The following is a 12,204-nucleotide window of genomic DNA, read 5'->3' as shown; positions in this document are numbered from 1 at the left end:
ACATTTTCCCTCTAATTTATTCTTTGAAAATTCCAAGCATGCATACCAAGTGTCTTGATCATATATCCACCCCTCATTTCCACAGTTCTCCTCCAACCCCACCCCTGAACCCTTCATCACATCTCCCTCCCAATTTCATGTTCTCTTTTTATAATTTTATTTTTAAGTTACTGGATTCCAGTTAATGCTGCACATGTGTTCACTGGCATGGGGTAATACACCACACACAACATGGACAATCTTGCAGTGGCTATACTTCTAAAGAAAAGTGACTTCCCCCATCTCCTGTACAGCAGCCAGCAACTGCTAATAGCGCGTGTGTGCGCGCACGCGCACGCACACACACACACACACACACACACACACACACACACACACACGCACACACACACTGGGATTTTAGCTGTCCTGATTTTGTGCAGATCTTCTGCAGGGAACCAGGGAACCACACCTGCTGGAGGTTCATGTGTGTGACAGGCATTCATGTCCATAAGACATCCTTTCCCAGCACTCCTCCCCAGCCTCTGACTTTTACACTCTTTCTACCCCTTCATTCATGATGTTCCCTGAGCCCCAGAGGAGGAAGTGTTACAGAGCTGAGCACTTACAGTTATGTATTGGCAGCCTTTTGATCAGGTATGAACCCACTGCAACTGCAAAAGGAAGCTTCTCTGACCAAGGTTGAGAGAAGCACACATTTATGGAGTGAATTATTGGCATGATTTTGTCGGGTTGAAAAGAGATGTTCTCAGACTCGTCCCACCACCACCCTCTACCCCCAGCCCACCCCTGCTAGCTCTGATAGGTTCCATTTGGCTTTGTGGAGGGGGGGGAGAGTGGAATATGTGAGTGTGGGGAATGTTCCTTCTTGTAGCCTCAGTGTTTGTGGAGCTCTGGTGTGTGGGGGAGGGGGTGCTCTTTCCTGGTAGTCCCCTCACACTCCACCATGGCCTCTGTCACTTAAATAGGATTACTTCTAAATGAAGTAATTCAACCTACAACTTCTCACTGAAATAATAACTGCCTACTTCTAGCGCCCCGTTTTTCTGACATACTATGTTCTACCCATTCCTGTTAGTAATCTCAGTTTCCTGACTCTGACTGCCCACAGAGGGTTCCTCCCAGTCTGACCCAGCGAACAGTTCAGACTGAGGAGATTGTCCACCAGTTCCGCACAGTGGTATCTATTTTCCACACCTAGCGTCTGCTCAGAATTGTGACTGTCAGGGATGGTTCCAGTGTGACACTCACACTCAGTCTCATGTGACACAGACATCCATGGGTGACAATACTGGAGTGGATCTATTTTGTGCACTCACAGAGGTTGGCAGCTTAGTGCTGACTATGGAGCCTGGACAACCAGCTCAGACATCTCAGTGCTCCTCTGCAAACAAAAGGATTGGAGCCACAGATCCCTGTCTTTGCCAGGACCCTAACCTTACTTCCACTGCATGGAGAGCAACCTCCCCTACAGACCTCCAAAGATCTTACATCCATGGCCCAAGCTGTGTCCTGTGAAATGGATTCTTCTTCATTCAGGGTTTTTTTATTTCTCTTTTTCTTTCCCTGACCCATGATGATCTGCAGTTTTCACACATATTATAATGGACCATTTGTAAATACTCAGAGCAGAAAGAGAGACACACACATTAGTGAGCACCTAAACTGTGCAACAACATGAACATCTCACGCCCCAAACTCATGTTGCACCCCGGGCAGGAAATCAGTGATGACTGAAATTCTGAATGTCCCAGACAGCACAGCACCATGAACAATCTGAGCAGTGAAGTGCTTACAACAGGTTCCAAATGAGGAACCTTAGAGATGAGACGCCAGTGTTCCAGCTGGCACCGGCAGTGAGTAACATGCAGGCATTAAGGACACAGGACACCCACACCCAGAACCCCGAGAACAGCTGCGTTCTCTTCAGTGTCCATCCCCAGGATGAAACGCGACATGCCGGGCACAGTTAGATGCTCAGTGTGCACGCTCCTCTGCACCCACGCTGCAACATCACCATGTATCGTCTCAGAAACGATTTTATGGCTGGGGATGACTGATCACTGTCAAGACACCGTGCTGTGCAGATGGATGAGCTCAAAGAGTGGATTCTCCACGGAGAGTTCTTAAGAGAGAAGGGTCAGTCTTCGGCCACCTTCAACTGCAAGGGGGCCCAGCAAAGGAGGTAACAAATCTATTTGCTGCTACCTTCTTAGTGAGAGAGGTTAGGGGAGATGGCCAATTTTGTAAGACGTTCTGGAGCGCATCCAAGCCACAGCCCTAGGGAAATGAGAGACAGTCGCCTAGGGAGGGCTGTTCCTCTTCCCGTGAGTATTCCTAAGAAACACCCATGTGATGCCAGGCATCCAGTCTCTCTCTCTGAAGATCTCATACTCTGTGCTGTTTGGCTCTTTGGCCAGACTCCGTGGTCTCTTCCATGAGCACGCTTGCAGTCCCTGAGAGAAGGCGCCATGACCTTCACCTTCACAGCTCTGCTCTATCTGGGTAAGATTTGAAGAGAAGGGGATTACGGTCCACACAGCCAGGCTCTAGCCAGTCAGGAAACTCCGGGGTGTTTAAGTGGTTTTAGTGAAGTTGGAAGGCTCGCTTATGTCGGCATTAGGTGCAAAGTTCTGACAAGGGACTCTCTTCTAGGGCTGAATCTGGGCCAAGAGACCTCAGTGTTGGCAGGTGAGTGTGCGTCCAGCTGTTTCAGATCTCTGCTCGCTGGGGACCTGAAGATATCCCTCTTCAGCGGGACTTGAGAACATCAGGTGATACTGGGCGGGGGGCGGGGAGGGGGGCAGGAGAGTGCTGGAAATGAAGGCTGACATCTGAGGGGGAATGTCCTACGACAGAACCCCTCATTTCTTTTCAGGGAATCCTTCCAAGCCAACCCTCAGTGTTCAGTCAGGACCAGTGGTTGCCAGAGGGAAGCAGGTAACCATCTCATGTGAGGTGACCACAGGGGCCCGGGAATACCGTCTTTACAAAGAAGGGGGTCCACATCCCTGGCGCTCAAAGAACACACTGGAGGCCACAAACAAGGCTGAGTTTTTGATCCCATCAATGGAAAAACAATATGGAGGAAGATATCGATGTTACTGTAAGACCCCCGCGGGATGGTCGGAGCACAGTGACCCTCTGGAGCTTGTAGTGACAGGTGAGAGAACACCCAGCCCCAGGCTCTGCCCTCAGGAAAGGGGTCTGCTTTCAGAAGTTTCCTTGTCTCACAGCCCAACACTGGAAGCCAATGTGGGCTGTTCTAAGTCCACTTAAGATGTTATTACTTTCTTTTCTAGGACTCTATAGCAAACCCAGCCTCTCTGTCCAGCCCAGTGCTGTGGTGACCTCAGGAGAGACTGTTACCCTTCAGTGTGGCTCAGAGCTGAGATTTAGCAGGTTTGTCCTGACTAAGGAAGGAGATCAGAAGCCCTCCTTGATCCTGGACTCAGTGTTTATAAACTCGACTGGGCAATTCCAGGGCGTGTTTCTTGTGGGCCCTGTGACCCCCAGCCAGAGGTGGATATTCAGATGTTACGGCTATCATGTCATCAGTCCCCAGGTGTGGTCGGAACCCAGTGATCCCTTGGAAATACATGTCTCGGGTAAGTAAGCTCCGTCATTGACTCAATTAGTTGTTGACAGGGTAAATTTTTTTTTTTTTTTTTTTGCCATGATCCCTGATTTTCCTAAGGGAGTCCCAGGAGTTAGGAGGATGAGGGAAACTGAACCAGAGCTTTGTATGTGTGGGTGGTGGCAGTGGCACCCACAGGTAGGATGTGAGGAGACAGGTGTTAGACAGACGCCAGCTTTTCCACCAAACCTCAGCCCATTTCCTGCAGGGCTGCCCAGTAAGCTCTCGGGGCTGACTTTGCAAGGCCCCTGCCCTTTCCCCTGGAGAGAACCCGACTCTTCCGTGTTGCTCTTACATAGGTTATGAAAGGTTTTCTCGGTTCACAGGATGAGGAACTGACCCCATCCACAGCCCTGGCCTGTTTTATCAAGCTGGGCTCTCAGGGTCAACTTCCCCTAGTGCCTTGTAAGCACTCCCACAGGGGCTGGTACAGATGTCATGGTGTACAACGTATCTCCTTCAAGAGGTCAGTGGACCTCCTAGTTGAGGAGCCGAGTGGCTCCACTCAGAGACTCAGAACTGCAGAGATGATGGTTAGGATGAAAGATGAGGATCTCAGGATCCAAAGACCAGGAAGTCGGGTAGGAGCAAAGTCATAGAAAGCCGAAAGAGATCCAAGTCCTCAGAGACGGGTTCAGAACAAGATAGGCAGCCCTCCACCCATCTTTCTTCCTCTAGGACAGTTCTCTGTCACACTCTCCTCTCAGTGGAAGCCAAGCCCCATGGATGTCCTGGAGAGAAAGTGACTCTGCCATGTCAATCATTGAAAATAATGGACACTTTCCTTCTGACCAAGGGGCGGGCACCTACTTCCTTTCTGTGTCTAAGATCAATGTTTCCTAGCTCAGCAGTATCAGGCAGAATTCTGAATAAGGGTTCTGACCTCCCCTCTTAGAGACACCTAAAGATGCTGTAGTTGTTGGAACTCGTCACCCTACTTGTTGTCATACCACAATCCCCCTGTGGAACTCAAGGTCTTAGATCAGAGGAATCTTACCTGTCTGTCTGTGCTCAATGGTTCACTCATTGCCCTACTCCCCGGAGAACTCTTGGCTCTAATGAGATGTTTTAGTGAAATTCAGGAAAACTTTGTTCTAAAGGGACTTGGATGCAAAATTGGAACACAAAGATCTGAGTAGGTCTGAAGCATCCAGCAAGGAGACCATTGGGAACCCCCTACAAGAGGGAGGGCTCATCCAGATCTGCATGAAGTTATGGGATGAGAGTAATGTACATTTACAGGAAAGAAGAAACACAGGAAATGGGCCTATGGGTATAGAGTTATTGCCTAGCATGCAGGAGCTCCTGGAACTATAAATAAACTCAGAACCATGTTTGGTACCTGTAACTGCAGCATGCAGAAAATGGAAGCAGGAGGATCAGAAGTTCGAAGTCATCCTAGGGCTACATAGTGAGTTGAGGATGAGCTTGGGCTACATGAGACCCTATTCTAAAGAAAAGAAAGAAGGAAAGAAGACAGATAGACAGGAAGGAAGGAAGGAAGGAAGGAAGGAAGGAAGGAAGGACGGAAAGCAATGACAGACATACAAAAGAAAGAAAGAGATGAATGAATGAATGAATGAATGAGGGGGAGAAGAAACAGAGTAAGGAATTAAGTTAAGAAATTTGGACTTGCCAGGCAGGGTAGTGCACATCTTTAATCTCAGAACTCAAGAGGTAAGGGCAGACAGGTCTCTGTGAGTTCAAGGCTAGTCTGCTTAATGAAAGTTCAATGACAGCCAAGGCTACAGAAAGAGATTCTGTCTCAAACAAACAAACAACAGAAAACCCTAAAAAACTGGACTATTTCATAAAATTATTCTATAAAAATATTACAGTGAAATCAGCATAAATAAAAACTTCAAATATTTTTCCTTCTTTATTTTTGTATTTATTGATTTCAGTTTTAAAATGAATTTCACACATAACTGTATTTACACTATTTCTACCCCTGCTCCTTCCTCTCCAGTTCTTTTATGTATCTTTCACTTCCTCTCAAATTTATGGCCTTTTCTGTAATTATTATGCTATGTGTGTGTATATATAAATACAGCATGCTGTATATAAACACAGTGTTACATTTAGTGTTGCTCATTGTGTGTGTGTGTGTGTGTGTGTGTGTGTGTGTGTTTAGGGCTGACCACTCGAGACTGGAAAAGACTGAATCTTCTTCCCCCAGCTGCCACCAGTTGCCTGCAGCTTCCTCATTTAGGGGTGGGATCTTGTGAGATTTCACCCACCCACACCAGCATGTCAATATCAACTGGTTTTATCAGTTGTTTAGGCAACTATATATATATATTGAATTCATGGGTACAACTCCTTGCCATAGATAGAAGACACTCTCTCACAGCAGATGTCCCAGTGTCCTAGTCCTCTGGTTCTTATAATCTTTCTGCCCTCTCTTCTGAAATATTCCCTGAGCCTTAGGCATAGGGATTGTATTGTAGCTGTGTCAGGGGTGTGCAACTCATGATTAGCTGTTCTCTAATCCCTAATGTTGGTGTTCTGGAGAAGTCCCACAAAATATCACCATACATTCAACAAGAGCTTTTGTATTCCAGTTTGCTGGGGCCTGCCATCCCATACAAAGGCAAGATGATGAAGACCCCAAGAGGGATGTCTGAACTCCTTTTAAGCATAGCCAAGGGGCGTTCCTAGGGCAGTAAGGTCACTTTAGATATGATTGGCTTAAGCAAGTGGCAATTATGTTAGTTTATTCTCAATTGGTTTTAACCAGTAAGGGCTAGCTAAGACTATGTTTTTTTCATTTTGGGGCAGGCCTCTACAAGCCTCAGGCTTTGTCCTTTTTGGTTATTTCCTTGAGCTGCTGTGAGGCTGTGGGGGCTGGCTCAGGCCTTGTATAACTTGAGCTGCTGTTCGGGGCATTAAAGATTGATTGTACTTTGTTTGTGACTTCCTCAGAAACTGCCTGCTCAGTTTCAAGAAGCAGGAACTGAGGTCTAATTCTTAACTGGGTCATTTGGAGCCTACCATGGTATTTTCCAGGCCCTCTTACTCTGTATTTTGACCAGTTGTAGATTTCTGTGATGGTCTATATATTCTGGGGAGAGAGAGAAAGAGAGAGAGAGAGAGAGAGAGAGAGAGAGAGAGAGAGAGAGAGAGAGAGAGAGAGAGAGAGAGAGGCTTTTGTGATATGTAACCCTGGCTGGCCTGGAACCTACTATGTAGGCCTACTTGACCTTCAACTCATGGATATCCTCCTTCCTCTGCCTCCTGAGTGCTGAGATTAAAGGTGTGTGCCACCACACCTGACTTGGTGCTTTTTTTTTGAGATGGAGTTTCTCTGTGTAACAGTCTTGGTTGTCCCAGCAAGCACTCATTCTGTAGACTAGGGTGGCCTTGAACTCATAGAGATCTGCCTGCCTCAGCCTCCCGAATGGATATCCTCCTTCCTCTGCCTCCTGAGTGCTGAGATTAAAGGCGTGCGCCACCATTGCCTGGCATGACTGGGCTTTTTAAAAATGTCCCTTCTTGTCGGGCAGTGGTGGCGCACGCCTTTAATCCCAGCACTCGGGAGGCAGAGCCAGGCGGATCTCTGTGAGTTCGAGGCCAGCCTGGGCTACCAAGTGAGCTCCAGGAAAGGCGCAAAGCTACGCAGAGAAACCCTGCCTCGAAAAAAAAAAAATGTCCCTTCTCTTAAAATAATGGTGCAGGGGAAGGAGAAAGGAAGAAAATAAAAACTTGGGAACTAGAAAAAAACATTTGGGTCTCAAGTATTTCACACATCCTACTTTTCCAAAAATAATGTTTATTTTTATTTTATGTTCCTTGGTGTTTTGCCTGCATGAAGCAGAAGCTCTGGAACTGGCGTGAGCTGCCACATGGGTACTGGGAATTGAATCTGGGTCTTCTGGAAGAGCAGCCAGTGCTTTTTAAAATTTTTTATATTTTTGTTTTTTGAGACAGGGCTTCCCTGTGTAAAACTCAGGTTTCTCTAAGTTCCTAGAACTTGCTTTATAGACCAGGTTGGACTGGAACTCACAGAGATTTGCCTACCTCTGGTTCTGAGTGCTGGAACTAAAATCATGCGCCACCTTTGCCCAGCAAGCCAGTGTTCTTAATCACTGAGCCATCTCTCCAGCCCCCTATATCCTACTTTTTTTTTTATTGGTTCTTAGATGCAGTTCAGCCCCTCTGGCCATCATCAAACATGTCAGACCCCCAGACAGGTGAGTAAGGAGAATTCTTAGCCACAGAACTCAATACAGAAGATCAAGTTCTGTCCGGGGGAAAGCAGTCTTCTGGGGTGATTTTCATCTGCCCTGACCTCTGTGACCTCTTTTTCTATAATCTCCAGTCTCAAAGCCCCAGGATTACACAAAGGAGAATCTCATCAGGATGGGGGTATCTGTCTTGGTCCTTGTACTCCTTGGCATTCTGCTCTTTGAAGCTCAGCACAGCCAAGGACAGACCCAACACGCAGCCAGGAGAGAAAGTGGCACATCTGTCATGGTGGCAGAGACCTCGGGATATGTCTGAGGACTCAGGTGGTTCTGTAAGAACGGCTGGGACATATAGTGGAGAACCGTTTTCAGAGAATATCCCGAGAGCAAATGTGATCTGAATGTGGGGAAACATTTGGGTGTTGTGGTGGAGAGGTCTTCTACAGCATATCATGATGTTATTTCTCGACCTATATCAGTGGTTCTCAATCTGTGTCTTGTGACCCGTTTGGGAGTCACATATCAGATATCTTGTATATCACATATTTGCATTACAATCCATAATTGTAGCAAAATTACAGTTATGAAGTAGCAAAGAAAGTAATTTTTCAAAGGTTTATTTATTTATTATGTATACAGCATATATGCCTGCAGGCCAGAAGAGGACACCAGAACTCATTACGGATGGTTGTGAGCCACCATGTGGTTGCTGGGAATTGAACTCAGGACCTCTGGAAGAGCAGCCAGTGCTCTGAACCTCTGAGCCATCTCTCCAGCTCCCAAGAAAGTAATTTTATGGTTGAGTCTCACCACAACATGAGGAGCTGTGTTAAAGGGTCACAGCATTACAAAGGTCTAGATGTATACTTTAGCTGACTATCTCCTATCTCTTCACATCTCCAATGATTCGGGGGTTGATAACTCTGTCCTGTAAGTTGGGTTTGAGTCACTACCCTTGTGTAGCTTCTTTTTCCTCCCTGTCATGTAACATTTTCCTTTTTCTATGCTTCCACATTCCCCACCTGCATCACGAGCATTCATCTTCTCTAACGAGTACCAAGAACTTGGCTCAAGTAGCAAAAGTCATGCTCAACAATGACATTTCAAAATGGAAAACAAGATCTGAAATGCATGTGGTGACCTGGCACTGTCTCTTGAAACCTACGCTTTCAACACATACTCTTCATGTAGTTTTCTTGAAATATGGAGGCTTGCAATCAACACACTTGTATTTGAAGAAACTCTCTGGTGGGGAATACTGCTGACATGGTTTTGAAAATATAATTTTTCTTAATAATAATTAAAGAAGAGGCCATGAATTTGACAGAGTGTGGGGAGACATGGGAGGAATTGGAGGAGAAAGATGGAGGGGTAGAAATGATGTAAATATAGTACTCATATAATACATTTGGGGAAAATTAAATAACTCCTCCCATAATCCTGGTGCACACAGCCTTGCCTAATTATTGGCTATAATTATGGTAGCCACTTTATAGGCAACTTCATAATACCAATTGAATATCACTTATTTGGAGTTTAGAAGTGATGTATGAAACAGATATATTTTTTAATTTAATTATTTTTGTTCATTTTACATACCAAACCTCCTCCCTCTCCTCCTCCTGCTTTTCCCCACCTCCCCCAATCTACCCCCATCCACTCCTCAGAAAGGGTAAGGCCTCCTGTAGGGAGTCAACAAGGCCTGGCACATTCTGCTGAGGCAGGGCCAAGACTCCCACCCCCATCAAGGCTGAGCAAGGCATCCCACCGTATGGAATGAGCTTCAAAAAGTCAGCTCATGCACCAGGGATAGACTCTTGTCTCACTGCTAGGGGTCCCACAAACAGACCAGGCAACAAAACTATATCACCCATATGCAGAGGTACTAGTTCAATCCCATGCAGGCTCCACAGCTGTTGGTCTGGTGTCTGTGGGCTCCCACAAGTTTGGGTCATCTGTCTCTGTGGATTTCCCCATCATGATCTTGACTCCCCCTTGCTCCTATAATCCGTCTTCCCTCTTATCGACTGGACTCCCACTGTAGCTCAGCCTGGTGCTTGGATGTGGGTCTCTGCATCTGCTTCCATCAGTCCCTGGATGGTTCACTTTGTGCAACTGATGCATGCAGTTAGAGTTTTTTTCTCTCCGGGTACCACCAAGCCCCGGCAGTCCTATAGCCCACTTATAAAATAAACATACAGATGCTTATATTATTTAAACTGCTTGGCCATTAGCTCAGGCCTACCATTGTCTAGCTCTTACTCTTATACTCAGCCCATTTTGTCCATCTATATGTCGCCATGTGTTCCGTGGCTTTATCTGTTGTCTTTACATAATGGTCCCTGGACGGCAGGCTGGCATCTCCTCCTCTCCACCTTCCTGTTCTCTCAATTCTCTCTTCTAGTCTTGCCTATACTTCCTGCCTGGCTACTGGCCAATCAGTGTTTTATTTATCAATCATTTACCCACAGCAGATGCAGGCATTGTCTGTGTTGAAACAGATGTATTTTTAAATTTAAAATTCCATTGTTCACTGCTAGTATTTATAAAAGCAGCTGGCATGCAAATGAATCAATTGTGATCCACTTTGCTATAAATGCTGATTAGTTCCATGAAGTCATTTTTGAAAAATAATTCATTTCTGTGTTATCTGCATTGATACAAGCAATTGTTCCTAATATGGGCCTTTAATTTACTTACTGTCCTTAATTACTGTAATAGTTAGGAATTCAAGTGCAAAGCTGAGCAACCTATGAAGAGAAGGTATATTGCTGTCTTTTTCCTGATTTAAAATGAGGTTTTATGGTTCTTATTGTTAAATATAATGTTAGCTTCAGTCTTAGTGTATTATCTTATTCAGATGGAAAAACTTCTTTATTCCTAATTTTCTATGACTATAATGAATGGGTGTGAGAAATTGATGTTTCTTTATCTACATGAATGCCTTCATCATATATGTTTTTGTTTTTTCCTTTTTGATGTAATGGATGGTATTAATTTCTGAATGACCCAGATTTACAAGTTTGTGTAACCCCATTGTTCATGGTGTATAAATATTTTACACACATTGGATTAAATTTGCTAATGCATGTATGCACCACTGACAATAAAACACGTTCTCACACATGATTCTCATCATGTATAAGGTTCATGCTGATTACTGTAACCCCCAGTCCTCGTTAATTTTCTATTTCTGTAATAAAGCATCATGAGCAAAGACAACATGGGGGAGGAAAGGTTACTTCATTTTACAGCTCCCAGGTTTCAGTCCACAATGAAAGGCAGTCAGGACCTCAAGCAGGGCAGAGCTGGAGCAGGAACTGACAAAGCATGGGAGAGTACTACTGATTGTCTTCTCTATAGAGTTTTTCTCAACAGTCACTAATAACAACCACACAACAGGTTCAATATTATTTTGTCTCAAAATTGCCTCCACCAAAGAAATTATACCATTACTTTTTAATTTAGCATCAGACAAATTCTTAGGATGGGCAGAATAAAACAAGATCATTGCCCAAATATCACAGGGGTGGTCTCTCTCCCAGTTACAGTTAAACTCTTCAGTTTGCCTTAGTCTCAGAACTGTTTGCCAGGCTTGCACTAGGATGGCCTGTTAAGCTTGCTTATAGAATCTAATTTCTTTTCTAGCCCAATGTCCCAGAGTCTTCCACATTCCTTCAAAAAACCCAACATGCTCAGGTTCTTCACAGCAACAGCCAACTCTGGTACCAGCTTATGTATTAGTTACTTTTCTGTTGTTGTGATAAAACACAATTTATAGAAGATTTTATTTTGACTTATGGTTCCAAAGGGTTAGAGAATCTATAATGGCAGGGCTGAAGCAGTAGGCAGGCATGGTGGCAGGAGTAAGATGTTGAGAGCTCACCTCTTGAACCACAAACACAAAAAGAACAAACTGGAAAGGGAAATGGTTCAAGTCTTTAAACTTTTAAAGCCAACCTCCAATAGTTGAGAGCTAGACCAGCCCAAGGTTTTCTCAGAGGCCCCAATGAAAGCACAAAGGGAGAATTAGTTCTGTGTCATTGTCCAGGAACAGTCTTGGCAAGGCTGGTCTGGGGATACAGCCAGTTTCTCTAAAGGGTCAAGGTTGTGGTTTCTGGGGACTCGACTCTCCCCCAACTCTGGGCTGTGATTATCAGTCCCAGGGAAGCTGCATCTGTGGTATTCTGTGTTCTCTTTGCCAACATTGTGTGATTTAGCTCTCTGCTGACCTTGACCCATTTCCCCCTACAAACAGTGTATATGATGCTATACTTCTTAAAATTGCTTAGCATAAGTCATCAGCTTTTGCAGGGCCTCCTGGTCTCAGTGATCGCTTTTAGTGTTCTTTATTTCTTGTCTCCTTTATTCTTCAATCCC

The 12,204-nt window shown here is 45.1% G+C and overlaps 1 protein-coding gene across 1 annotated transcript; it reads left to right on the top strand.

Annotated features, from left to right (window-relative positions):
- Positions 1-2,220: 2,220 nt before the first annotated feature.
- On the top strand, positions 2,221-8,460 carry LOC114686724 (leukocyte immunoglobulin-like receptor subfamily A member 5). The gene is made up of 6 exons (XM_028861391.2): positions 2,221-2,505; positions 2,656-2,691; positions 2,879-3,163; positions 3,303-3,608; positions 7,780-7,830; positions 7,959-8,460. Exons 1-6 carry the CDS (start codon positions 2,472-2,474, stop codon positions 8,138-8,140), a joined length of 894 nt encoding a protein of 297 aa, XP_028717224.1. The 5' UTR covers positions 2,221-2,471; the 3' UTR covers positions 8,141-8,460.
- Positions 8,461-12,204: the final 3,744 nt, after the last annotated feature.

The sequence above is a fragment of the Peromyscus leucopus genome, chromosome 1 (genome assembly GCF_004664715.2).
Source record: "Peromyscus leucopus breed LL Stock chromosome 1, UCI_PerLeu_2.1, whole genome shotgun sequence".
NCBI lineage: Eukaryota > Metazoa > Chordata > Mammalia > Rodentia > Cricetidae > Peromyscus > Peromyscus leucopus.
The sequence above is the reverse complement of the archived record's forward strand: the minus strand, read 5'-3'. Positions and strand labels throughout refer to the sequence as shown.

Excerpts from the sequence above, each read along its gene's own strand:
- LOC114686724 (XM_028861391.2), top strand. The coding sequence starts at position 2,472 with ATGACCTTCACCTTCACAGCTCTGCTCTATCTGG. Across the intron at positions 2,692-2,878 it reads AGAGACCTCAGTGTTGGCAG|GGAATCCTTCCAAGCCAACC; the intron begins GTGAGTGTGCGT and ends ATTTCTTTTCAG. Across the intron at positions 3,164-3,302 it reads TCTGGAGCTTGTAGTGACAG|GACTCTATAGCAAACCCAGC; the intron begins GTGAGAGAACAC and ends TTTCTTTTCTAG.